Below are 25,737 nucleotides of genomic sequence, written 5' to 3' on the forward strand. Positions count from 1 at the left end.
TTTGACACATTTGACCCCTGTGACCTTGAAAACAGGTCAAGGTCATTTTCGTTCTCAAACTTTGTAGGGCTCCTACCAACGAAGCTTTCAGCCAAATATCATGACTCTAGGCCTGTCCGTTCTTCAGAAGAAGTTGTTTAAAGGAAAAGATGACGGACGAGGACGGACGACGGACGCCGCGCCACGGCATAAGCTCACTTGGCACTTCGTGCCAGGTGAGCTAAAAATGACGTCGTCATTTGTAACGTCGCTTTTGATTGGCTGATACAGCAACGCAATAATTTCTAAGAGATAAAAGTATATTTCCACAGGGATTGTGTATAGTAGATTAAATCATAAGGATTAACTTGAATATATTTTTCATGTTATGGAGCTATAACACAAACAAGAGGCCCAATGGGCCTGAATCGCTCACCTGGTATTAATCTCACACTTGTAATCTTAAAGTGGACTATAATGCAGCTACAGGAAGAATATCAGTGTTTGATTAATAAGAGCCTATTAAAAGATTTAAACATATGACGCCTGTGGCCTTGAATGTCGAACAAGGACGTTAGGTTGAACAGAGTTTAAAGCCTTCCAACCCAGCATGCTTTTGGCAAAATATCATAACCCTGGGCCTATTGGTTATACAGAGCAAGTCATTTAAAGATTTAAACATATATTGACCACTGGCCTGTGGCCTTGAATATAAGTCAAGGTCACTCTTTTGAACAAAATAGGTAGCCCTTTATCCTGGGATGTTACTGGCTAAATATCATTATCCTAGGCTTCTTAGTTATTCAGAAGAAGTTGTGTAAAGACTTGTTAAGACAATTGACCCCTGTGACCTTGAATATGGGCAAATGTCATTCATTTTGACAAAATTAGTAGCCCTTCATCCCAGACTGTTAATGACCAAATATCATCGGCCCCTGTGACTTTGAATATATGTAAAGGCCATTCATTTGAATAAACTTGGTTGCCCTTCATCCCAGCCTGTTAATGACCAAATATCATCCGCCCCTGTGACCTTGAAAATAAGAAAAGGTCATTCATTTGAACAAACTTGGTAATCCTTCATCCCAGCATGATGCTACTGGTCAAATATCATAACCCTATGCCTCTTAGTTATTCAGAAGAAGTTGCGTAAAGATTTGTTAAGACAATTGACCCCTGTGACCTTGAAAATGGACGAAGGTCATTGATTTGAACAAACTTGGTAGTTCTTAATCACAGCATGCTACTGGTCAAATATCATAACCCTATGCCTCTTAGTTATTCAAAAGAAGTTGTTTAAAGGTTTTTAACATATTTGACCCCTGTGGCCTTGAATATAAGTCAAGGTCATTCTTTTGAACAAAATAGGTAGCCCTTTATCCCAGCATGCTAATGGCAAAATACCTTAACCCTAGGCCTCTTAGTTATTCAGAAGAAGTTGTTTAAAGGTTTTAAACATATTTGACCCCTGTGACCTTGAATATAAGTCAAGGTCATTCATTTGAACAATCTTGGTATAACTTCTTCCCAGCATGCTACTGGCCAAATATCATTATCCTAAGCCTCTTGGTTATTCAGAAAAGGTTGTTTAAAGGTTTTAAACATATTTGACCCATGTGACCTTGAATATAAGTCAAGGTCATTCATTCGAACAAACTTGGTAGCCTTTCATCACAGCATGCTACTGTCCAAATAGCATCATCCTAGGCCATTTGGTTATTGAGAAGAAGTTGTTTAAAGGTTTTTAACATATTTGTCCCCGGTGACCTTGAATATAAGTAAAGGTCATTCATTTGAACAAACTTGGTAGCCCTTCATTCTAGCATGTTACTGGCCAAATATCATTAGCCTAGGCCTCTTAATTATTCAGAAGAAGTTGTATAAAGATTTTTTTAAGACAATTGACCCCTGTGACCTTGAAAACGGAAGAAGGTCATTGATTTGAACAAACTTTATAGCCTTTCATTACAGCATGCTACTGGCCAAATAGCATCATCCTAGGCCTCTTAGTTATTCAGAAGAAGCTGTATAAAGATTTTTTAAAACAATCGACCCCTGTGACCTTGAAAATGGACAAAGGTCATTCATTTGAACAAACTTGGTAGCCCTTCATCCCAGCATGTTACTAGCCAAAAATCATCACTCTGGGCATTTTGGTTATTAAGAAGAAGTTGTTTAAAGTAAAATATTGACGCCGGACGCTGCACCATGGCATAAGCTCACTTGGCCCTTTGGGCCAGGTGAGCTAAAAAACGGAGTGTAATCTCATCATAAATCGCTTCGCGGCTTATTTTGAGTACACTCTGTTTTTTTGTGCTATATCTCGTTAACATGAACAAGAGGCCCAATGGGCCTGCATCGCTCACCTGGTATTAATCTCACACTTGTAATCTTAAAAGTGGACTAAAATACAGTTACAGGCAAAATATCAGTGTTTCATTCATAAGAACCTATTAAAAGATTTAACCATATGACACCTGTGACCTTGAATGTAAGATTTAAACATTATAATATTACGTTGAACAGAGTTTATAGTCTTCCAACCCAGCATGCTTCTGGAAATATATCATTACCCTGGACCTTTTGGTTATACAGAACAAATCATTTTAAGATTTAAACATATATTGACCACTGTGACGTTGAATATGGGCGAAGGTAATTCACCTTGTAGTCCTTCATCCCAGCATGTTAATGGCCAAATATCATCCCCCATGGCCTTTTGCTTATTAAGAAGAAGTCATTCAATGGTTTTAAACATATTTGCCCCCTGTGACCTTAAAATATATGTCAAGGTCATTCATTTGAACTTGGTAGTCCTTCATCTCAGCATGTTACTGGCATTATCCTAGGCCTCTTGGTTATTCAGAAGTTGTTTAAATGTTTTTAACATATTTGACCCCTGTGACCTTAAAATATATGTCAAGGTCATTCATTTGAACTTGGTAGTCCTTCATCTCAGCATGTTACTGGCATTATCCTAGGCCTCTTGGTTATTCAGAAGTTGTTTAAATGTTTTTAACATATTTGACCCCTGTGACCTTGGATATAAGTAAAGGTCATTTATTTGAACAAATTTGGTAGCCCTTCATCCCAGCATGTTACTGACCAAAAATCATCACCCTAGGCCTCTCGGTTATTCAGAAGAAGTTGTTTAAAAGATTTTAACATATTTGACCCCTGTGACCTTGAAAGTGGGTCAAGGTCATTTATTTGAACAAACTTGGTAATCCTTCATCCCAGCATGTAACTGGCCAAATATCATCACCCTCGGCCTCTTGGTTATTCAGAAGAAGTTGTTTAAAGATTTTAACATATTTGACCCCTGTGACCTGAAAATTTATGAAGGTCATTTATTTGAACAAACTTGGTAGCCCTTCATCCAAGCATGCTTCTGGCCAAATATCATCACCCTAGGCCTTTTGGTTACTGAGAAGAAGTTGTTTAAAGTAAAAAGTTGACGCCGGACGGACGCCGCACCATGCCATAAGCTCACTTGGCCCTTCGGGCCAGGTGAGCTAAAAATATATTCAAGTTAAAAAAATGTCAACTTCCGGTTCTCGGTAGGGGTCAAAGTTCAAATGCACTACATTGGGTAACAAACTTTAAAAATCTTCTTCTTAAGTTCCACGAGATCTAGAATCTTGATATTTCATATTTGGTTGTTCAGATGTTGGGGTATCAGGTTTGAAACAAGAGATCCCAGAGGGATCTTGGCGCCCACCTTTGTACCATCTTCATTAGTTCTTTGTCAGTTCAATCTTTTCTTTTCTTTCCTCTAATCTGTTTGATCGAGTCATGTTAACAGTAAATGCACCTTGAGGTAACTTTTGAAATAGCGATAACAAACTTTCATTATCAAAATCCAAGATGGCTGCCTGTCGGCCATGTTGTTTATCCAATCAGTCTCTAAAATTGCCCTGCATAGCTAGGACCAAGGGGAACCTACATATAAAATTTGAGAAAGATCCCTCTAGTATTTCTTGAGAAATAGCGATAACAAACTTTCAAAATCAAAATCCAAGATGGCTGCCTGTCGGCCATGTTGTTTATCCGATCAGTCTCAAAAGTTGCCCTGCACAGCTAAGGACCAAGGGGAACCTACATATAAAATTTGAGAAAGATCCCTCTGATACTTCCCGAGAAATAGCGATAACAAACTTTCACTATCAAAATCTAAGATGGCTGCCTGTCGGCCTTATTGTTTATCGTATCAGTCTCAAAAGTTGCCCTGCACAGCTAAGGACCAAGGGGAACCTACATATAAAATTTGAGAAAGATCCCTCTGGTACTTCTTGAGAAATAGCCATAACTCAAAAACGGTTTAATTTACAGAATTGACGCAATTATAAAATATGTAGATTATCTTAGGGGCTAACTTTAATTACCACATGGTTTTTCATTTAAAGGTCAAATAAAAAAGCGCTCTGTTGGGTCAAAGTTCACAATTTTTAAAAAACATTCATTCTTCATTTTTTTTGAAGAATATTTCTACAGATCGATAAAGAATGTCATTCCGATGAAGTTGACGTCTTTAGTTTTTCTGTAACATTTACCGTTAAGGTTGTACGTCATTTTGAAATATTTCCTTTGATCTTTTAAAAAATCGCAATATTTTAAAACTTGTTTTACTCCAATATCAATGACAAATATTTGATTTATTTGTTATGAACAAGGTTTCCCCAGATGTTCTCTAACAGTAAAAAAAATCAACTTCATTGAAAAATTAAAATGGCCGCCATGACGTCATACCTTAAAAATCTTAAATGGCTATAACTCAAACACAGTTGAATTTACAGCCTTGAAGTACCGACATCATTTGTAGATAAAGTTCAGGGCTAACTTTTTTCCATCGTAAATTATTACTTAAAAGGTCAAATGAAAAAGTTCGCTGTTGGGTCAAAAGTCACAATTTTTAAAAAATATTCATTTTTCATTTTTTTTTACAGAATTCTTTACTAGATCGATGGAGAATGTCATTCCGATGAATTCGATGTCTTTAGTTTTTCTGTAACATTTACCGTTAGCGTTGTACGCCATTTTAAATATTTCCTTTGATCTTTTAAAATGCTGACAATATGTTAAAACTTCAACGATCTTCTTCTCCAATTCTGCCATTGCAATATTAACCACAATTAATGAATGTATTCCTATAGGGACCCTTACGAACTTATGTTACATTTTGGAGCAATTAATATTCCAAGATGGCCGCCACGAACTTTGAATGGTTAACAGCCTATACCAATATATTTCGTTAACGATATCAAACACGAGGTTGATCTTTGAATATCATATAGAGATAGCCAAGAGCAAACTTTTTCTATCATACTGTTTTAACAAAAAATGTCAACTTCCGGTTCTCGGCAGGGGTCAAAGTTAAAAGGCACTATATTGGGTACCAACCTTAAAAAATCTTCTTCTTAAATTCCACAAGGTCTAGAGTCTTGATATTTAATAATAAAGATTCTGAGATGTCGGGGTATCAGGTTTGAAAAAATAGTTGACATTGATCAACTATCAAGGTCACAATCAAGGTCACAAACTTCATATGTGCTATTTCAAGATAATGACTTCAAAAAACTTCTTCTGAAGTTCTACAAGGTCTAGAGTCCTACTATTTGATACATAACATGGTCAGGTAATTGACTATCAAGTTTGAAAAAACGATTGACCTTGAATGTCTTTCAAGGTCATATATGTAAAAAATATTGAAACCACCATTTCTGAATAACCAATTATTCCAGGGTAACGATGTTTGGCAAAGAAGCATGCTTGAATGAAGGGCTTTAAAGTGTGTGCAAATGAACGACCTTGACCTACTCTAAATATAATTTCAAATGTAAAAGTCAAAAACCGTTTTAATTTTTGTGCGATTGTCAATTGCTTTCAGTACTCTCAGTACTTTGATTTATATCAAGACATGTTATACACGCTGGTAATACTACATCGATTACTACGCACTCCCAATCTTAACAAGAGGCCCAAGAGGGCCTGTTTTGCTCACCTGAATATTTAAGCAGTCATAGCAAAATATTCTCATTAAATATTATATTGCACTAAAAATATTTCCCTCGCAAACTTTGTTGGCTCCATCTGTTGAAACTACCAGCAAAATATTATTATAAGATTCTATGCTTTTTGATTCTTCTTCAGAAGTTGCTTGACATATTTTTCCCTGTGATCTTGTAAGTAGGTCAATGTCATTTTCCTTCTCAAATTGGTTAGCTCTATTCCAAAAAGCTACCAGCCAAATCTTATGAATCCATTCCTTTTAGTTCTCAAGAACAAATCCATTAAAATGTTGTTGACCTCTGTGACCTCTAAAGTAGGTTGAGGTCATTTTCATTTGCAAACTTTGGTGAGCTCTATCCCGGGAAGTCACCAGCCAAATATTATAATTTTATGCCTTTTAATTCTTCAGAAGAAGCTGTTTGAACTGTTTGACATATTTGAACGCTGTGACCTTGAAAGTAGGTCAAGGTCATTTTCATTCGCAAACTTTGTTTGGCTCTTTCCCAGGAAGCCACCTGCCAAATATTAAGATTTTATAACTACCAGTTCTTCAGAAGAAGTCGTTTAAAGTGTTTGACATATCTGCCTCATGTGACCTTAAAAGAAGGTCAAGGTCATTTTCATTCTCAAACTTTGTTCGGCTCTTTCCTAGGAAGCTACAAGCCAAATATAGAGATTATATACCTTTCAGTTCTTCAGAAGAAGTCGTTTGAAGTGTCTGACACATTTGACTCCTGTGACCTTGAAAGAAGGTCAAGGTCATTTTCATTCTCAAACTTTGTCGGGCTCTATCCAAGGAAGCCATCAATCAAAAATAAAGATTCTATACCTTTCAGTTCTTCAGAAGAAGTCATTTGAAGCTTTTGACATATATGACCCCTGTGACCTTGAAAGTAGGTCAAACTAGTTTTCATTCTCAAACTTTGTTGGGCTCTATCCCAGGAAGCCACCAGCCAAATATAAAGATTATATACCTTTCAGTTCTTCAGAAGAAGTCGTTTGAAGTGTTTGACACATTTGACCCCTGTGACCTTGAAAGAAGGTCAAGGTAATTTTCATTCTCAAACTTTGTTGGGCTCCATCCAAGGAAGCCATCAGCCAAATATGAAGATTCTATACCTTTTAATTCTTCAGAAGAAGTTGTTTGAAGTGTTTGACACATTTGACTCCTGTGACCTTGAAAGAAGGTCAAGGTCATTTTCATTCTCAAACTTTGTTGGGCTCTATCCCAGGAAGCCATCAGCCAAATATGAAGATTGTATACCTTTTAGTTCTTTAAAAGAAGTCGTTTGAAGTTTTTGACATATTTGACCCCTATGACCTTGAAAACAGGTCAAGGTCATTTTCTTTCTCAAACTTTGTAGGGCTCCTACCAACGAAGCTTTCAGTCAAATATCATGACTCTAGGCCTGTCCGTTCTTCAGAAAAAGTTGTTTAAAGGAAAAGTTGACGGACGAGGACGGACGGACGGACGACGCGCCACGGCATAAGCTCACTTGGCACTTCGTGCCAGGTGAGCTAAAAATGTGGACAGTTTACATCTCTATTGCAGTGGGTAAACATCAGCCTTTCTTTGGCGTGGCAAACCCAACCAATATAGACACAGAGATAGTTTCAATTAATCGTCCTGCCGTAGATAGTGGATGGACTATATGACGACATTAACGGACTACATTTCTGTACAACTAAGCCCATTGGCTGCGGTTATTTATCCGTTCTTTCTCAGCTGACGTCATTTCGCACTCTAGGAATCCCCCACTTCTCAGTCAGCTACTGTAGACTTCCACAGGTTATTATTAGAAGGCCAAATCAGTCCTTACAGTGAAAAGCCCGTCAAATTGTTAGCCAACAATTTCTAGTTGTAAGTTGTTACTCTTCTGACAGGAGGAGTAATATATCTATCGTATATCACATCAATATTGCTTCTATTTTTTGTCAGTTTTCATTGGTTTACTCCATTTTACTTGTAGGCCGACACTTGTTAATGTTTATTAACCTAAAGTATCACTGGTCTTTTATATGTCGGTCCCTATCTATAGTTCTGTGAAAGCAAACGTTTATGATGAGGAATTCTCATTACATCAATCTCTATAGTTACTTTTGAAATATTGTTCTTAGAATGCTTTTTCTAACAGCACACAAGTCAATAGGTGAGTTAACAGCTAAAAATCACAGATAAAATTCTATTCAAACAAGAAAAATATAAAACAGGTTTATTTGATAATGACTCAAAACGAAAAAGGCCATTCTTTAATTGGTGTGAATTTGTGAATGAACATCAACATCCTATAGAAGAAATACATTAATTAACCACTCGTAAACCAAAGCTGCTGTTGAATCTTGTTATTCTTCTAACATCTCGCTTAAAATATTCTAGGAAGACGTCTCATCACTAAGTGAATGTCAACCATAGATATAATCATTGAATTTTACATCTGACCATAAGTGTACTGTACAAATCTTAAAGTTAAGATTGGAAACACATCACACCATGTAGTGTGTATATCTTGTAGTTAGGGAGGAATAGCTGAGTGAGGTGTAAAGAATTAACACATATTAATGTCCATTTGTTATCATACCATAAATGTTATACAGTTCATCAAATCACTTCAACATGACAAAACTTAAATATGAAAGAGTTCCTGTCAGTATTATAGTTTTTGGCCTGCAGCTGGCAGTGTTCCATGATAACTGTGTTCAACTCTTGGGTCCGTCCTATAGCTGTGTTTCATTGTGCCTTGACCATCTTGATAGTTCGATAATTGGCTACAGGTCATCAGGACTAGTTCACACTATAAATCACACTTCCGTTACACTGCAAATAATGCAAAAGAATCTGCTAGATAATGCTGATATTATACTTAATGTAAAATGGTTAATTATGATTAGGTTACGTAATATTACACTGAATGAGAAATGTAGTTGTGTCATTAACCATAAAAAAGATAATGTTACTCCAAAAGACTTTTATAACTGAAGCAGTTAATTTGACCATTTATTCAATTGATACTGTATAGCGTTTAAATGTGCGGGTCAATATTTCGCGGTTTCGTATTCAGTACATATTTGATCAATTAATCACCTACTTTGTACACATAAATATGTTACGGCCACTTATATAGAAGTGTTGTTTTTACGCCCAGTTGTCACGTGATAATCTGATTTGAGTTCATTTAAGCTTGCATAACAGCGATGGGTTATATTATAAGTAAAACAATAGGCCCACCTGGATATCTAAGCAATCATGGCAAAATATTCTCCAAATGAGATCCAAGGGAATATGCCAGACCCCAATACCAATTCTTGTAGTATATCTGTATTAGATTTTTCATGACCAGCAATTTAATGTATGGTTATGGGGTTGGGATCTCAACTGTTTCCAAGCTGAGACTCAGAAACTAGATCCCTAGGGTTGTGACCTGACCCCAGGATCAATTCTAAGATCATGACTGCATTCGTCTCTTTTTGTCCAGCATTTGTATTTATAGTCTTGGGGTGGGGATCTCAAGCGTTTCAAAATTATCACCCAGGGGTTAAGTCTGCAAGGGTGGGGCAGACCCTGGGGTCAACCCTAATATGACTACATTCGTCTCTTTATGCCCAACAATTGTATATATAGTTTTGGGGTGGGGATCTTAACCATTTCAAAGTTATGACCCAGGGGTTAAGTCTCCAAGGGTGGGGCAGACCCCAAGGCCATCCTGGAAGCATATGTGCATTCATCTCTTTATACTCAGCAATTGTATATATGCATGGTTATAGGGTGGGGATCTCAACTGTTTCCAAGCTGTGACTTAGAAACTAGGTCCCTAGGGGTTCAGTCAGACCCTATTCTAATACCATGACTACTTTTGTCTCTTTATGCCAAGCATTTGTATACATAGTTCTGGGGTGGGGATCTCAACCGTTTCAAAGTTATGACCCAGGGACTATGTCTTAAAGGGTGGGGCCAGACCCTAGGCCATCCTGGAAGCAAATGTGCATGCTTCTCTTTATACTCAACAATTGTATCTATGGTTATACCATTCGGATCTCAAACATTTCCAACATTTTTTGGCCCCACCCCTTAGCACGGGGGGGTCGACCCCACCATTTGTACAATTTTGAATCCATGCCTCCCATGAATGCTTCTGACCAAATATGATCGATATCCATGGCATAATTCTACAGAAGAAGAAGTCGTTTATAACAATATAGCCAAATTGCCCCCGCCCCTTAGCCCCCTGGGGGGTCAGCTCAACCATTTGTACAATTTTGAATCCCCATCACCTAGGGATGCTTCCAGTCAAATATGGTTGATATCTAGTGCAGAGTTCGACAGAAGTAGTTGTTTGCAGCAATATAGCCATATTGCCCAATTTTGGCCCTGCCCCTCAGCCCCCTGGGTGGTCAGCCCAACCATTTGTACAATTGTGAATCTCCACTACCGATGAATGCTTCCAGTCAAATATGGTTGATATCCAGTGCATAGTTCTACAGAAGTCGTTTGTAGCAATATTGCCATATTACCCCCGCCCCTCAGGCCCCTAGGGGGCCAGACCCACAGTTTATACAAAATTGGTTCCTCTTCACCCAAGGATGCTTCCGACCAAATATGGAACAAAGCCTTTCATTTCTACAGAAGAAGGATTTTTAAGAATTACTTTTATTTCCCCTTTTGGGCCCCGCCACTCAGGCCCCTATGGGGCCAGACCCACGATTTATACAAAATTGGTTCGCCTTTACCCAAGGATGCTTCTGCCCAAATATAGAACAAATCCTTTCATTCCAACCGAAGAAGAAGGATTTTAAAGGATTTGCTATATTTCCCCTATTGGGCACCCCCCCTCAGACCCACGGTTTATACAAAATTGGTTCCCCTTTACCCAAGGATGCTTCTGACCAAATATAGAACAAATCCTTTCATTCCTACCAAAGAAGAAGGATTTTAAAGGATTTGCTATATTTCCCCTATTGGGCCACGCCCCTCAGACCCACGGTTTATACAAAATTGGTTCCCGTTCCCCTTCCCCTAAGGATGCTTCTGACCAAATTTTGTCAAAATCTGCTCAGTCGTTTATGACTTGTGGCAATTTTTAGGAATAGTTGACCGACGCCGGACGCCGCGCCATGGCATGTGAGCTTAAAAAAGTGGTTACATAATTTTCTATAATTTCACTGGTGTTTAGAATATGTGGAAATTAGTCACAGTGCGAACATAGCGAAATTAAAAAATCCGCGAAATATAACCGCTATACAGTACTCCTACAATGAATCATATAAAATAGAAATTATATTGAGAAATGTACCATATATTATAGTTATATGCATTTATACATCAAGTGTTTAGTTAGATATAATGTGAATAATGACTAAATAAAAGATATCCTACTCGCATATTTTCTCGTCCATTCGCGAGCAGTTTCATTATATTTGGCTTTGTCTGTCTTGAATATTCTAGCAATTTCAGGAACTAGAGGATCATCAGGGTTTGGGTCACACAGTAAAGAACAAATGGACAGCAGCACTGTAATCAAATCCAAACACATGGTATAAGTTTAACATGAATGATATCAATTAGCACACCATAATACACATACAATGTATATAAAAGACAAGAGGTCCAATGGGCCTGCATCGCTCACCTGGTATACATCCCACACTTGTAACTTTAAAAGTGATCTTGAATAAAGCTTAAGGCAAAATATCAGTATTTATGATTAAAAGTCATTCAAAAGAACCTGTTAAAAGATTTAACAAGAGGCCCAATGGGCCTGCATTGCTCACCTGGTATTAATTTTTACACTTGTAACCTTAAAAGTGATCTAAAATAAAGCAACTGGCAAAATATCAGTAATTATGACTATAAGTCATTCAAAAGAACATATTAAAAGATTTGAAAACATTTAACCCCTGTGACCTTGAAAGTCAAACAAGGTCATTATATTGAACAAACTTTATAGCCTTTCATCTCAGCATGCAACTTACAAAATATCACCACCCTATAAGCTAGACCTTTTGTTTATTGAGATTAGGTCATTTAAATGTTTATACATATTTGACTAAATGTGACCTTGAAAGTGGGTCAATGTCATTCAAATGAAAAATCTTGATAGCCCTTCATCCAAGCATGCTACTGGCTAAATATCACCTTTATGGGTCTCATGGTTATTTAGAAGTTGAATACAAGAGGCCAAATGGGCCTGCATCGCTCACCTGGTATTAATCTCACACTTGTAATCTTAAAAGTGTACTAAAATACAGCTACAGACAGAATATCAGTGTTTGATTCAAAAGAACCTATTAAAAGATTTAAACATATGACGCCTATGACCTTGAATGTCGTACAAGGACATCAGGTTGAAAGTGGATCAAGGTCATTCATTTGAACAAACTTAGCAGTCCTTCATCCCAGCATGCTACAGGCCTAATATCAGTACCCTGGGCCTTTTGGTTATTGAGAAGTTGTTTGAAGATTTTAAAAATATTGACCCATGTGACCTTGAAAATTGGTCAAGTCATTCATTTTAACAAACTTGGTAGCCCTTTATCCGAGCATGCTACAGGGCAAATATCAGTACCCTGGGCCTTTTGGTTATTGAGAAGTTGTTTGAAGATTTTGAAAATATTGACCCATGTGACCTTGAAAATTGGTCAAGTCATTCATTTTAACAAACTTGGTAGCCCTTTATCCGAGCATGCTACAGGGCAAATATCAGTTCCCTGGGCCTTTTGGTTATTGAGAAGAAGTTGTTTGAAGATTTTAAGACATCTGACCCCAGTGACCTTAAAAGAGGGTTAATGTCATTCATTTGAACAAACTTGGTAGCCCTTCATCCAGGCATGCTACAGGCCCAATATCAGTACCCTGGACCTTTTGGTTATTGAGAAGAAGTAGTTTGAAGATTTAAGACATCTGACCCCAGTGACCTTGAAAGTTGATCAAGGTCATTCATTTGAACAAACTTAGTAGCCCTTCATCCCAGCATGCTACAGGCCTAATATCAGTCCCCTGGGCCTTTCAGTTAATGAGAAGAAGTTGTTTGAAGATTTTAACATATTTGACCCCTGTGACCTTGAAAGTGGGTCAAGGTCATTTATTTTAACAAACTTTGTAGCCCTTCATCCCAGCATGATTCAGGCCTAATATCAGCACCCTGGGCCTTTTGGTTATTGAGAAGAAGTTGTTTAAAGCAAAAAGTTGACACCGAACAGACGGACGCGGGACGCCGCACCATGGCATAAGCTCACTTGCCCTTCGGGCAGGTGAGCTAATAATCAAAGTCATTTACTTGAACTTACTTAGTAGCCCTTAATCCAAGCATGCTACTGACCAGATATCAACATTTTAGGTCTGATGGTTATTCAGAAGTTGTTTAAAGGTTTTAACATATTTGACCCCTGCGACTTTGAATATAATTCAAGGTCATTAATTTGAACAAACTTGGAAGCCCTTCATCCCATCATGTTAAAGGCCAAATATCATCATCGTGAGACTTTTGGTTATTCAGAAGAAGTTGTTTTAAGATTTTGAACATATTTGATCACTGTGACCTTGAAAATAATTCAAACTCATTCATTTGAACAAACTTGGTAGCCCATCATCCTAGCATGCTACTGGCCAAATATCAATATCCTGAGCCTTTTGGTTATTCAGAAGAAGTTGTATTAAGTTTTTTTTAGGCAAATGACCCCTGTGACCTTTAATATAAGTGAAGGTCATTCATTTGAACAAACTTGGTAGCCCTTCATCTCAGCATGCTACTGACCAAATATCATCACCCTTGGCATTTTGGTTATTCAGAAGAAGTTGTTTTATTTGAACAAATTTGGTAGCCTTTCATTCTAGTTTGCTTCTGGCCAAATATCATCACCCTAGGCCTTTTGGTTATTAAGAAGAGTTTGTTTAAAGTACAAGAGGCCCAGAGGGCCTGTATCGCTCACCTGTTTCTTTTGTTACATGCAACTGACGTATAGGTAACTTAACACCAAATTTGGTAACTAGAACACAAGACATTTTAACATCTCTTAAACGGTTCTGAAGATATTGTTGTTTGAAACTTGAAATTTTAATGTTAAAGCTTTTAACTCTATTGACCTTTGACTCCCGACTTGCACTTTAAGTTGTCCTTTGACCTCATTACTGTAATAAAGAAAACAATTCACACAGCTGGTCTACATAACATACCCAAGTATCATGACTCTAGTCCAAATGGTTCTTAGGATATTGTTGTTTGAAAGTTTTTAACATAATTGACACCAGTGACCTTGGAAGTAGGTCAAGGTCATTTTAATGAGGAAACTTTATAGCACTCCATCCCAGCTACCTACTGGCCAAATAGCATGACCCTGGGCCTTATGGAACTTGAGAAGAAGATTGTTAAAGCTTTTAATCAAAGTTGACATTTGACCCCCGACTAGCATTTAAAGTTGACCTTTGACCTCATAACTGTAACTGAGAAAAATATTCGCACTGCTGGTCTACATAACATACCCAAGTATCATGACTCTAGTCCAAATGGTTCTTAGGATATTGTTGTTTGAAGTTTTTAACATATTTAACCGCTGTGACCTTGAAAGTAGATCAAGGTCATTTTAATGAGGAAACTTTATAGCACTTTATCTTAGGTACAAACTGGCCAAATATCATGACCCTGGGCCTAATGGAACTTGAGAAGAAGATTGTTAAAGAATTTTAACCAAAGTTGACATTTGAACCCCCGACTAGCATTTAAATTTGACCTTTGACCTCATAACTGTAACCGAGAAAAATATTCGCACTGCTGGTCTACATAACATACCCAAGTATCATGACTCTAGTTCAAATGGTTCTCAGGATATTGTTGTTTGAAAATGTTCAGGCCAGGTGAGCTTAAAATAATGGTCAATATGAAATTGCTGTGTATATTTCTAACTGTAACACAGACTGTTACAAATGCCCTTAAGACTATCCCTGCAGTCACACAGGAAGAATAGCAAAGAAAATATTCAAATCTGCCCACCAGAACTCAATTAAAGACATATTTATTATTTTAAATAAGAGGCCAGTGCAGCCAAATTGAATCCAGAAATATGAAAGGCAGTCATTTGAAATGAAGTTTACTCCATCTGAATCTGTCCCACAAAGTATCTCAACAAATTAGAACTCCAGCTACATGTATAACTGCCGTCACAGATAACAGCAACCATTGAATCTCGAAATTTAGAGATTGTTCAATGAAAATAATAGCTCCTGTGTATCACTCTCTTGAAGTATCAACAATGTCAGCCCAAAACAAAATGAGTTTTACTCTCCCTCAAAGTATCAACAACAAAATGAGTTTTACTCTCCCTCAAAGTATCAACAATGTCAGCCCAAAACAAAATGAGTTTACTCTACCTCACAGTATCAACAATGTCAGCCCAAAACAAAAAGTTTTAACCATTTGTCTAACCAATTATGCATAGGCTATCTTGAGTCCCAAAACCCTACATTAGACTGTTCAACATATGAGTAAAGCAGTAATGTATCACTATCACTAAGTATCAACAAAATTTTTCATGTGTTGTGATATACAGTGGAACCTACTTCTGATTTCAAAGGCATCCTGTTTTATCTAACATGATTCAGGCCTGAAAAGATTTATTTTTAATCTTAATCCCAGCTCATCAGTCAGCTGCCTTTCCTGCCGAATAGCTCAGCAAATTCTGATGGTGGTAAAAACAGGTCACTGTTATTTAAAACATACTGGAATCTGTTGACGCTCCTGATTTCCATTATTTTCATGCGAAAATGAAAGCAACAAAAGTACATAATCTGTTTTAGGATTATTTTATTATTCACTTGCAGACAAGAAAAAACATCCCAATATTAATGAAAATTACTGCAGTTCTCTCATTTGCGTATACAGTGTATATATATTGAATTCTTATATGAAGTTAATGTCCCTCTCAATAAAATAGACCAATTAAAAGCTTGATTATAATTATATAATATTTCCACCTAATACAGAACTGATTCACCTGGGATTATTGTTAGGAAATTTTCATTGCAAAAGGGTAAAAAAAATTACCTGATTTCTACCAAACAGTCTGAATGAAAGACATCCTCAATGAATAAAACAATTGTCATTGTCATTGAGGATAGCCAGAGGATTTCAGAGCAAAAATTTCCTTCATTCAGACAATAGCCACAATGGGGCAACTCCCCTTGTTTTATACAATGAATTCCCTACTACGGGCTTGGCCTACAAATCTGCAGTAGAACAAGGAATCCTTTCAGATTCTACTCTATTTGCCTTATTTGCCTTATTGCCTTATTGCCTTATTTGCCTTATTTGCTTTATTTGCCTCACCCCTCTGCTGCTCGGGGGGCCACATCTTCTGTTTACTGTATAGTGCCTTAAATTCGCAGCTCAATATTTCGCGGTTTCGTATTCAGTAAATATTTGTGGGGGTTAATTTTCGCTGTGCACCAGAATCCCATGTGTCGTGCAAAGTAATTTGAGTGTCATCATTTAAGGGTTAAACCTTGTAATACTGGTTAACCGTTTGAAAACACTGATCCCGAACGTCATCATCTGCCAGTGACTTCACTCGAAAAAGAAAATCAAATGTGTATGTACCTTTGTAGAATTAAACTGTAATCAATCTATCACCTACTGTGTACACAATCAATATGTTGTGGCCACTTATATGTAAGTGTTGTTTTGACATTGACTGCCCAGTTGTCGGTTGATAATGTGATTTGAGCTCATTTAAGCTTGCATACCAGCGTTGGGTTATATGTATTTTCAACATGTTGTGAAAAGGTCCGTAAAGGTCGTTCACATTTTCGGTAATTTCGCTGGTGTTTATAGAATGCGTTGATATTAGTCAAAGCGTGAAAATAGCGAAATAAAAAAAAAACTACGAAATATAACCGCTATACAGTATACAATAATGATTTCCCCTTGCATTGGCCAATAATGCTCAAGCCACCTTAGTTGATGCAGAGGAAGAAAAAGGATTTCAAAATTTTCTTCTATTGGGCTCCTTCCCTCTGCATGGGGTTTGAGGTAGGGTGGGTAGTAGCACACCCTTCTATTGGGCTCCTTCCCTATGCATGGGGTTTGAGGTAGGTTGTAGTAGCACACCCTTCTATTGGGCTCCTTCCCTATGCATGGGGTTTGAGGTAGGGTGGGTAGTAGCACACCCTTCTTTCTGGCTCCTTCCCTATGCATGGGGTTTGAGGTAGGGTGGGTAGTAGCACACTTTTTGTTTAACCAATATTGCTTATATTGTAATAGGTCTACTTCCTTTGAGCAGTGAGCAAAAACACAAATAGTTAGGAACACCATGGAAACAAACAACTCAATACAAAGGATAGATTTTCTTTATCAAGCACTGATTTAAATGTTTATTTTAAGTTGTAACACTTATGACAGGAGGAAAATATCTACCGTACATTACATTAATACTGCTGTTATTTCTTATCAGGCTTTTTATCGGTTCACTCCATTATGCTTATTGACCCGACACTTGTGAACTTTAATTATCACTGGTCTTTTCCTGTGACAAATCATTCTCATTCTTTAAACCTTTACTCATTTTTGAAATATCATCTTTTGAAAGGGTTTGATGAAAATACATTTTAATAACACACAATTCAACAACAAATGATTTATTGTCAACAATTTACTGTTATATATAGCAAAACATCACAGACAAAAAACTATTTTAAACAATAAAAAAAAAGAATGTAAAAATCTTCCAACAAAATCTAGATACAAGTTGGTACAAACTGTTATATGCCTACAGACCAAAAACCTGTTTATATGTACCGGTATATCCAACAGGTTTATTTGTTAATTACTTTTAAAAAAAAAGAAGACTACTCTTATTCTGATGTGAATTTTGTGAAACATTAACACATTCTCTCATCAACCAAACCAGTCTATGAACACTATAGCCTCTATATAGCACACATTATTGATACTTTACGGAGCAAGATCACATCATTTAGCCCATACGTTAGATTAAATATATATCTCATAACAACGTATTTAATACCGATGGGTAACAAGATTGAACGAACATCACACAATATAGTGTATATATCTTAAGGTTAAGACTGAATACACCACACCATGTATTGTATATATCTTATAGTTGAGACTGAATACACAACACACCATGTATTGTATACACCACACCATGCAGTGTATATACACCACACCAAGTAATATATATATCTTATAGTTAAGACTGAATGCACAACACACCATGTAGTGTATATATCTTATAGTTAAGACTTAATACACACTACACCATGTAATGTATATATCTTATAGTTGAGACTGAATACACAACACCATGTAGTATATATATCTTATAGTTAAGACTGAATACATACTACACCATGTAGTGTATATATCTCATAGTTTAGACTGAATACATACTACACCATGTAGTATATATATCTTATAGTTAAGACTGAATACACACAACACCATGTAGTGTATATATCTTATAGTTAAGACTTAATACACACTACACCATGTAATGTATATATCTTATAGTTGAGACTGAATACACAACACCATGTAGTATATATATCTTATAGTTAATACTGAAAACCCACTACACCATGTAATGTATATATATCTTATAGTTAAGACTGAATACATACTTAACCATGTAGTGTATATATCTTATAGTTAAGACTGAATACACACCACACGATGTAGTGTATATATCTTATAGTTAAGACTCAATATACACAACACCATGTAATGTATATATATTATAGTTAAGACTGAATACACACCACACCATGTAGTGTATATATCTTATAGTTAAGACTGAATACACAACACCATGCAGTATATATATATATCTTATAGTTAAGACTGAATATACACAACACCATGTAATGTATATATCTTATAGTTAAGACTGAATACACACCACACCATGTAGTGTATATATCTTATAGTTAAGACTCAATATACACAACACCATGTAATGTATATATATTATAGTTAAGACTGAATACAAACCACACCACGTAGTGTATATATCTTATAGTTAAGACTGAATATACACAACACCATGTAGTGTATATATCTTGTAGTTAAGACTCGATATGGCCGATTCACATTGTTCACACAAATTGGCACGGTATCTAATAATCGTTTGTTTTGCAGTATACTAGACTGGTGAGAATTAACACATATTAATGTTTACGCTGAATATGTATCATACCATACATGTTCTACAGTTCATCAAATCGTTCAACATGACATACAGTAACTTAGGTATGAAAAGGTCAAATTATTTGTTTCCCTTGCAGCCACCAGCATTCCATGAATAATGTTTGTAACTCCATCCATAGCTGTGTTTCTTTCTGCCTTGACGATCTTGATAGTTCGATTATAGGCTACAGGTCATCAGGACTAGGTCACACTAAATATGGCCAAACAAATTTAATTCTGTTTAGAGTTACATCTAGAAACATAAAGTCGAAATAGACATTTTTTATTTGGCCTTATCATACTTCAACTAAACTGCAATTGAATGCACAAACAGTCTTATAGATAATGCTGATATCATACATTAGGCAAAATTATCAGCTCAGATTAAATGAGTTCCAACAAATAATAAAATAGAATCTTTTACACTGGAGCATATAAAATAGAAGAGAAGTTATGAGTTTTATCATACATCATATGTATATTATACATTTACTACAATTCAGAATTTGTTTGATATCATTTATGTACTTGATTTAAAAGTCAAAAATAAATAAAATAAGAAGTTACCTCGTCTACTCCTTTTATATAATTAATAATTAGATTGTTAATATACTAATGACACCAAAGAAAATAAATAAATAAATATCCTACTCGCATATTTTTTCGTCCATTCCTTAGCATTTTTATCATGTTTTTCTCTGTTGGTCTTGTACAATTTAGCAATTTCAGGAACTAGAGGATCATCAGGGTTTGGGTCACACAGTAAAGAACAAACGGACAGCAGCACTGTAATCGAATCCAAACACATGGCATAAGTGTAACATCAATTAATGCAAATATATAACTGTTGGTCAGTAATTATAACGTACGCGTCGGGGGAACCCAGTCGCCCGCAGAATCACAAATTTTATTCCCCGTCGCTCGTAGCCGCAGAAGAAACGCCACCTATATCAAGGTAGTGGATATTTAAAAAGAAACAAGCTCCATGAGATCTTTTTAACATTACCCATTTATGCTTAAAATAAAGTAGCATTGCCTTTTAACGTGATGAACGATGTGCATCATCGTCAGATACCCACTTCAGTACTCACTCAGCGAAATCAACCATGGGTATCTGACGATGGATGTGCACGCGTCGGTCAATTTGACTACATAAAACGATTACAGATTTAAACAATCTAGATAATAATTGAAAAGGACCGGTACGTTTATTAACACATCATTACAAGAGGCCCAACGGGCCTGCATCGCTCACCTGGTAGTAAACTCACGCTTGTAATCTTAAAAGTGGACTAAAATACAGCTACAGGCAGAATTTCAGTGTTGATTCATAAGAACCTATTGAAAGATTTAATCATATGATGCCTGTGACCTTGAATGTTGAACAAGGACATTAGGTTGAAAGTGGGTCAAGCTTGGTAGTCCTTCATCCCAGCATGCTACAGGCCCAATATCAGTACCCTTGGCCTTTTGGTTATTGAGGAGAAGTCGTTTGAAGATTTTGAGACATTTGACCCATGTGTCCTTGAAAGTGGGTCAAGGTTGTTTGAAGATTTTAAGATATTTGACCCCTGTGACCTTGAAAGTGGGTCAAGGTCATTCATTTGGACAAACTTTGCAGTCCTTCATCCCAGCATGCTACAGGCCCAATATCAGTACCTTTGGCCTTTTGGTTATTGAGGAGAAGTCATTCGAAGATTTGAAGACATTTGACCCATGTAACGTTGAAAGTGGGTCAAAGTCATTCATTTGGACAAACTTGGCAGTCCTTCATCCCAGCATGCTACAGGCCCAATATCAGTACCCTTGGCCTTTTGGCTAGCTGTGTAGACTGGAACAAGCGGAGTCAAGTATCTTGCTCAAAGATACAACACAGTGCCGTGAAGTGACTCGAACTCGCAACCCTTCTGTCACGAGCCCGGCATCCTACCACTAGACTACCGTGCCTCCTATAGAAATCTAAAAAAAAAAGGTTCAGAATATGCTATTTGCGTGTTTCAACAGATATGACCCCTGTGACCTTGAATGTTGGTCAAGGTAATTTATAGTCCCTATATTGTAGCACTTAGTAAACAGCAAACTACTGGACATTTGTCATGATTTAAGGCCTCTTTCATTTTTCAGGAAAAGCTTTCCAATTCTAAATAAATTTGACACCTGTGATCTTGGATACAGGCCAACCATTCCGACTTAATTTCCAATTAACAAGAGGCCCAGAGGGCCTGTATTGCACACCTGAATATTTAAGCAGTCACTGCTAAATATTCTCATTAAATATTATACTGTACTACAAATATTTCACTTAAAACTTTGTCGGCTCCATCTGTTGAAGCTACCAGCCAAATATTGTTGTATGATTTTATGCTTTTTGTCTCATCTTCAGAAGTTATTTGACATATTTTCCCCTGTGACCTTGTAAGTAGGTCAAGATCATTTTCCTTCTCAAGCTATGTTGGCTCTATCCCAAGAAGCTACCAGCCAAATATTATGATTCTATGCTTTTCGATTATTCAGAAACAGTTGTTTGATGCATATTTAAGTAGGTCAAGGTCATTTTAATTCACTAACTTTGTCATGTTCAATCTAAAGCTACCAGCAAAATATTAAGATTCTCCAGCCAAATATCAAGATTTTAAACTTCTTGGACGCCACCCCAAGAAGCTTCCAGCCAAATATTAAGATTCTATAACTTTCTGAAGAAATTGTTAAGTATTTGACATATTTGAACCTTGTGACCTTATAAAGAGATCCAGGTTATTTTCATTGGCAAACTTTGTCAGGTGCGATCCCAGTAAGCTACCAGCCAAATGTTATAAATCTATGCTCTAAGATTATTCAGAAGTTGCTGTGTTTGGACACATTTGACCCCTGTGACCTTGAAAGCAGGTCAAGGTCATTTTCATTCTCAAACTTTGTCAGGCTGTATCCCAGGAAGCCACTGGCCAAATATGAAGATTTTATACCTTTCAGCTCTTCTTCAGAAGTAGTTTGAAGTTTTTGACATATTTGACCACTGTGACCTTGAAAGTACAATGTAAGTCAAGGTCATTTTCATTCTAAAACTATGTTGTGCTCCTACCAACAAAGCTTTCAGCCAAATAGCATGACATGGTTCATACAAACTTTTGACCTCAAAATTTAAGGACTTTTCAAGACAAATTTTGAAAATTCAAGGACTCATTTATATTTCAAAATAAACAAACAATTTTAATAAACATTACCTTTACTATTTTCAGTTTTCTTCTTATTGCAAGAAAACAACAAATTTACTGCTTAAAAGAATCTACTTATTTTGACAAGGTGTCCTGGAGTTTCTCTAGTTAATCCTGCTTTTCCCTCAACCTTTGTTCATGCAGGTGGACTGTGTTACTAGGTAGTGTAAGCTTTCCTTTCCTTTTCAAGTGTTTTTTACTTTTCATATGTGATGTAAGGGCGTGTTCCCACATCCTGCCCAGATCAATATTTTTGTTACACAGAGAGCACAAAGCAAAAGTCCTGTCACCCTTGAACTCTCTCAACCAGAAAAATCTGGGATCGGCAAGCCATTTGCTAAAAACGCACTTCCCCATCGCAGTTGTTCCGTGTGTGTCCGCCTGTTAACAATACTCTTAATGCTCATGACCGTAAGTTATACTGGCGCTTTGACTACGAGACTTACTTAATTCAAACACAGTAATGATACAAATTGAAAAAGTAACACTGGAAACTTCATCGGTATATATTTTCCAGAATTATTAAAAATTACGATCTGCAATTTGACGATTAATCTGTGTTAAAAATAATGATTGTTTGCAACGAATGTTTACAAAATACTGAATTAACATGACAGAAACTAACTTCAATGATTTTCAAGGGTTTTTCAAGGCTTACATCAAATTCAAGGGTTTTTCAAGACAGACATCAAATTCAACCATGCACGACTCTAGGCCGTTCCGTTCTTCAGAAGAAGTTGTTTAACTCTTTGCCTGCTGCCAGCGGGATCTCTCGCCGTGGGCCAATTTTACCCTGGCTCGCTCCCGGCAGGAGCTCCCGACTGACAATCTACTTTCGTTTCCAAAAATAATGTGGGGAGATTCCGATGAAGTAGTACACAACTTTTGTGCTTAATCATACGGGGTATTTCAAAATGAAGAAAAATGTCAACACATGTGGAGTCGCTGTTTTCACAGAAAAAACGTAATTTTCGGCCAATTTTGAACAAAATTTCAACTTTCATGGCTGAACAAGAATTCTATGATATCGTCGTTAACTCCGAAGCGAAGATGAGGAGTTTTTAGGCTATTTACTGGAAGATATTGCCAATGATGAAGCGTATGATACGAGAGAAATTGACGATGTTGTCGAAGAGGAACTTGTGGCAGAAGTTATGGCAGAAATTGACAGGGAGGATTGCAATACTAGACACGAAGCATAACATTGCGAGTGGTTGAAACAAGAGATCCCAGAGGGATCTTGGCGCCCACCTTTGTACCATCTTCATTAGTTCTTTGTCAATTCGATCTTTTCTCTTCTTTCCTCTAATCTGTTTGATCGAGTCATGTTAACAGTAAATGCACCTTGAGGTAACTTTACATCTAAACTTAATACTGATGTGTATGAAAGCCAACCTTCAAAGTGAGTTTGTCATTTCACATATTTACTCGTACAGTACTTAAATTAAGTGAAAAAAATAGAATCGTCATTGCAAAATGAGAAAGATCTGTTTAGTTCTTCTTTTAATCCATTTTGTTTTTATGATCAGTCTCAAAACATAACATGCACAATGACAGATCAAGGGGAACCTACATATAATATTTGAGAAAGATCCCTCCCGTACTTCCCAAGAAATAGCGATAACAACCTTTCACTATCAAAATCCAAGATGGCTGCCTGTCGGCCATGGTGTTTATCCGATAAGTCTCAAAAATTGCCCTGCACAGCTAAGGACCAAAGGGAACCTACATATAAAATTTGAGAAAGATCCCTCAGGTACTTCTTGAGAAATATCGATAACAAAAATTGTTTAAGGACGGACGACGGACCACGGACGCAGGGTGATTTGAATAGCCCACCATCAGATGATGGTGGGCTAAAAATTTACTGTTGCTTCCGGGCCGCACCATATTGATTAAAATGAAAGTGAGAGTGGTATATTCTTACACATATTTGACGACAAAGTCATCACATTATTCGTGGAGGAAACCAACAGATACTACAACCCAAAGATGACCCCAGCTGGAAGGAGATGTAGCCTGGATTGTGAAGTGTGCTCAGATCATGTGGCAAAGTGTCGCAACCAAACACAGAACATATGCATTGAATGTAACATTCCACTCTGTGTCTTCCCATGTTTCCAGAGGTACCACACCCTCCTGGACTACAAGATACAGTGTCACTCAACCCTTCACAAGTTAACAAGAGGCGCAGAGGGCCTGTATCGCTCACCTGTTTCTTTTGTTACATGCAACTGACATATAGGTAACTTAAGACCATTTGGTAACTAGAACACTAGACATTTTAACATCTCTTAAACGGTTCTGACGTTTCTGCAGATATTGTTGTTTGAAACTTAAAATTTTAATTTTGAAGCTTTTAACCAAAGTTGACATTTGAATCCCGATTTCCACTTAAAGTTGACCTTTGACCTCATTACTGTAATGAAGAAAACAATTCACACAGCTTGTCTCTATAACAAACCTAAGTATCATGACTAGTCCAAATGGTTCTTAGGATATTGTTGTTTGAAGTGTTTAACATATTTGACCCCTGTGACCTTGAAAGTAGGTCAAGGTAATTTTAATGAGGAAACTTTATAGCACTCCATCCCAGGTACCTACTTGCTAAAATATCATGACCCTGGGCCTAATGGAACTTGAGAAGGAGATTGTTAAAGCTTTTAACCAAAGTTGACATTTGACCCCAAACTAGCACTTGAAGTTGACCTTTGACCTCATAACTGTAACTGAAAAAAATATTTGCACTGCTGGTTTACATAACATACCTAAGTATCATGACTCTAGTTCAAATGGTCCTTAGGATATTGTTGTTTGAAATTTTTAACATATTTGACTTTGACCTTGAAAGTAGGTCAAGGTCATTTTTATGAGGAAACTTTATAGCACTCCATCCCAGGTACCTACTGACCAAATATGACCCTAGGTCCTACAGTTCTTCAGAAGAAGTCGTTCAAAAGAAAAAGTTGAAGGACGGACGACGGATGCCACAGTACGGCATAAGCTCACACATGGCCCTTTGGGCCAGGTGAGCTAAAAAAAACTCTGAAAGGTTTGTAAATAAAAGTTGACTTGGACTAACATTTCATTTGTGGACGTTTTTTATAACAAAGTTATGTTCAACCTATCATTTTCACCTCATGTAATAAAAACAAACAACATTTGGTATCAAAACAAACTTCAATAATTTCTCCAAACAAACCCAAAATATCATACAAGTACAATAATAAATGAAAAAGTCATGATTGTTTTAAATAAATTAGTTCAAAACTTGACCAACGGTTCAAAGTTACCGAGTGGCTGGGTCTAGGGGGAAGTAACTCTTACGCAGCAGGCAAAGAGTT

At 36.8% G+C, this 25,737-nt stretch overlaps 1 protein-coding gene across 7 annotated transcripts in view; it reads right to left on the reverse strand.

The window, feature by feature from the left end:
* LOC110446418 (ubiquitin-conjugating enzyme E2-17 kDa) overlaps window positions 1-25,737 on the reverse strand; it is an 80,328-nt gene that overhangs the window by 6,404 nt on the left and 48,187 nt on the right. For 2 of the 7 annotated variants that reach the window (XM_021492139.1, XM_021491673.1), the window contains exons 6-7: window positions 11,360-11,494; window positions 8,188-8,803 (exon numbers count right to left, since the gene is read on the reverse strand). The exons of 3 other annotated variants lie outside the window; for them this stretch is intronic. In XM_021492139.1, the coding sequence (XP_021347814.1) occupies window positions 8,799-8,803; window positions 11,360-11,494 (140 nt within the window). In that variant the 3' untranslated portion in view covers window positions 8,188-8,798. Of the gene's footprint in view, window positions 1-8,187; window positions 8,804-11,359; window positions 11,495-18,707; window positions 19,393-19,832; window positions 19,968-25,737 lie in introns of those variants that run through there. 2 more of the 7 variants (XM_021491753.1, XM_021492218.1) reach the window with 2 other exon arrangements.

Source organism: Mizuhopecten yessoensis, unplaced genomic scaffold, assembly GCF_002113885.1.
Source record: "Mizuhopecten yessoensis strain PY_sf001 unplaced genomic scaffold, ASM211388v2 scaffold35, whole genome shotgun sequence".
Classification (NCBI taxonomy): Eukaryota; Metazoa; Mollusca; class Bivalvia; order Pectinida; family Pectinidae; genus Mizuhopecten; species Mizuhopecten yessoensis.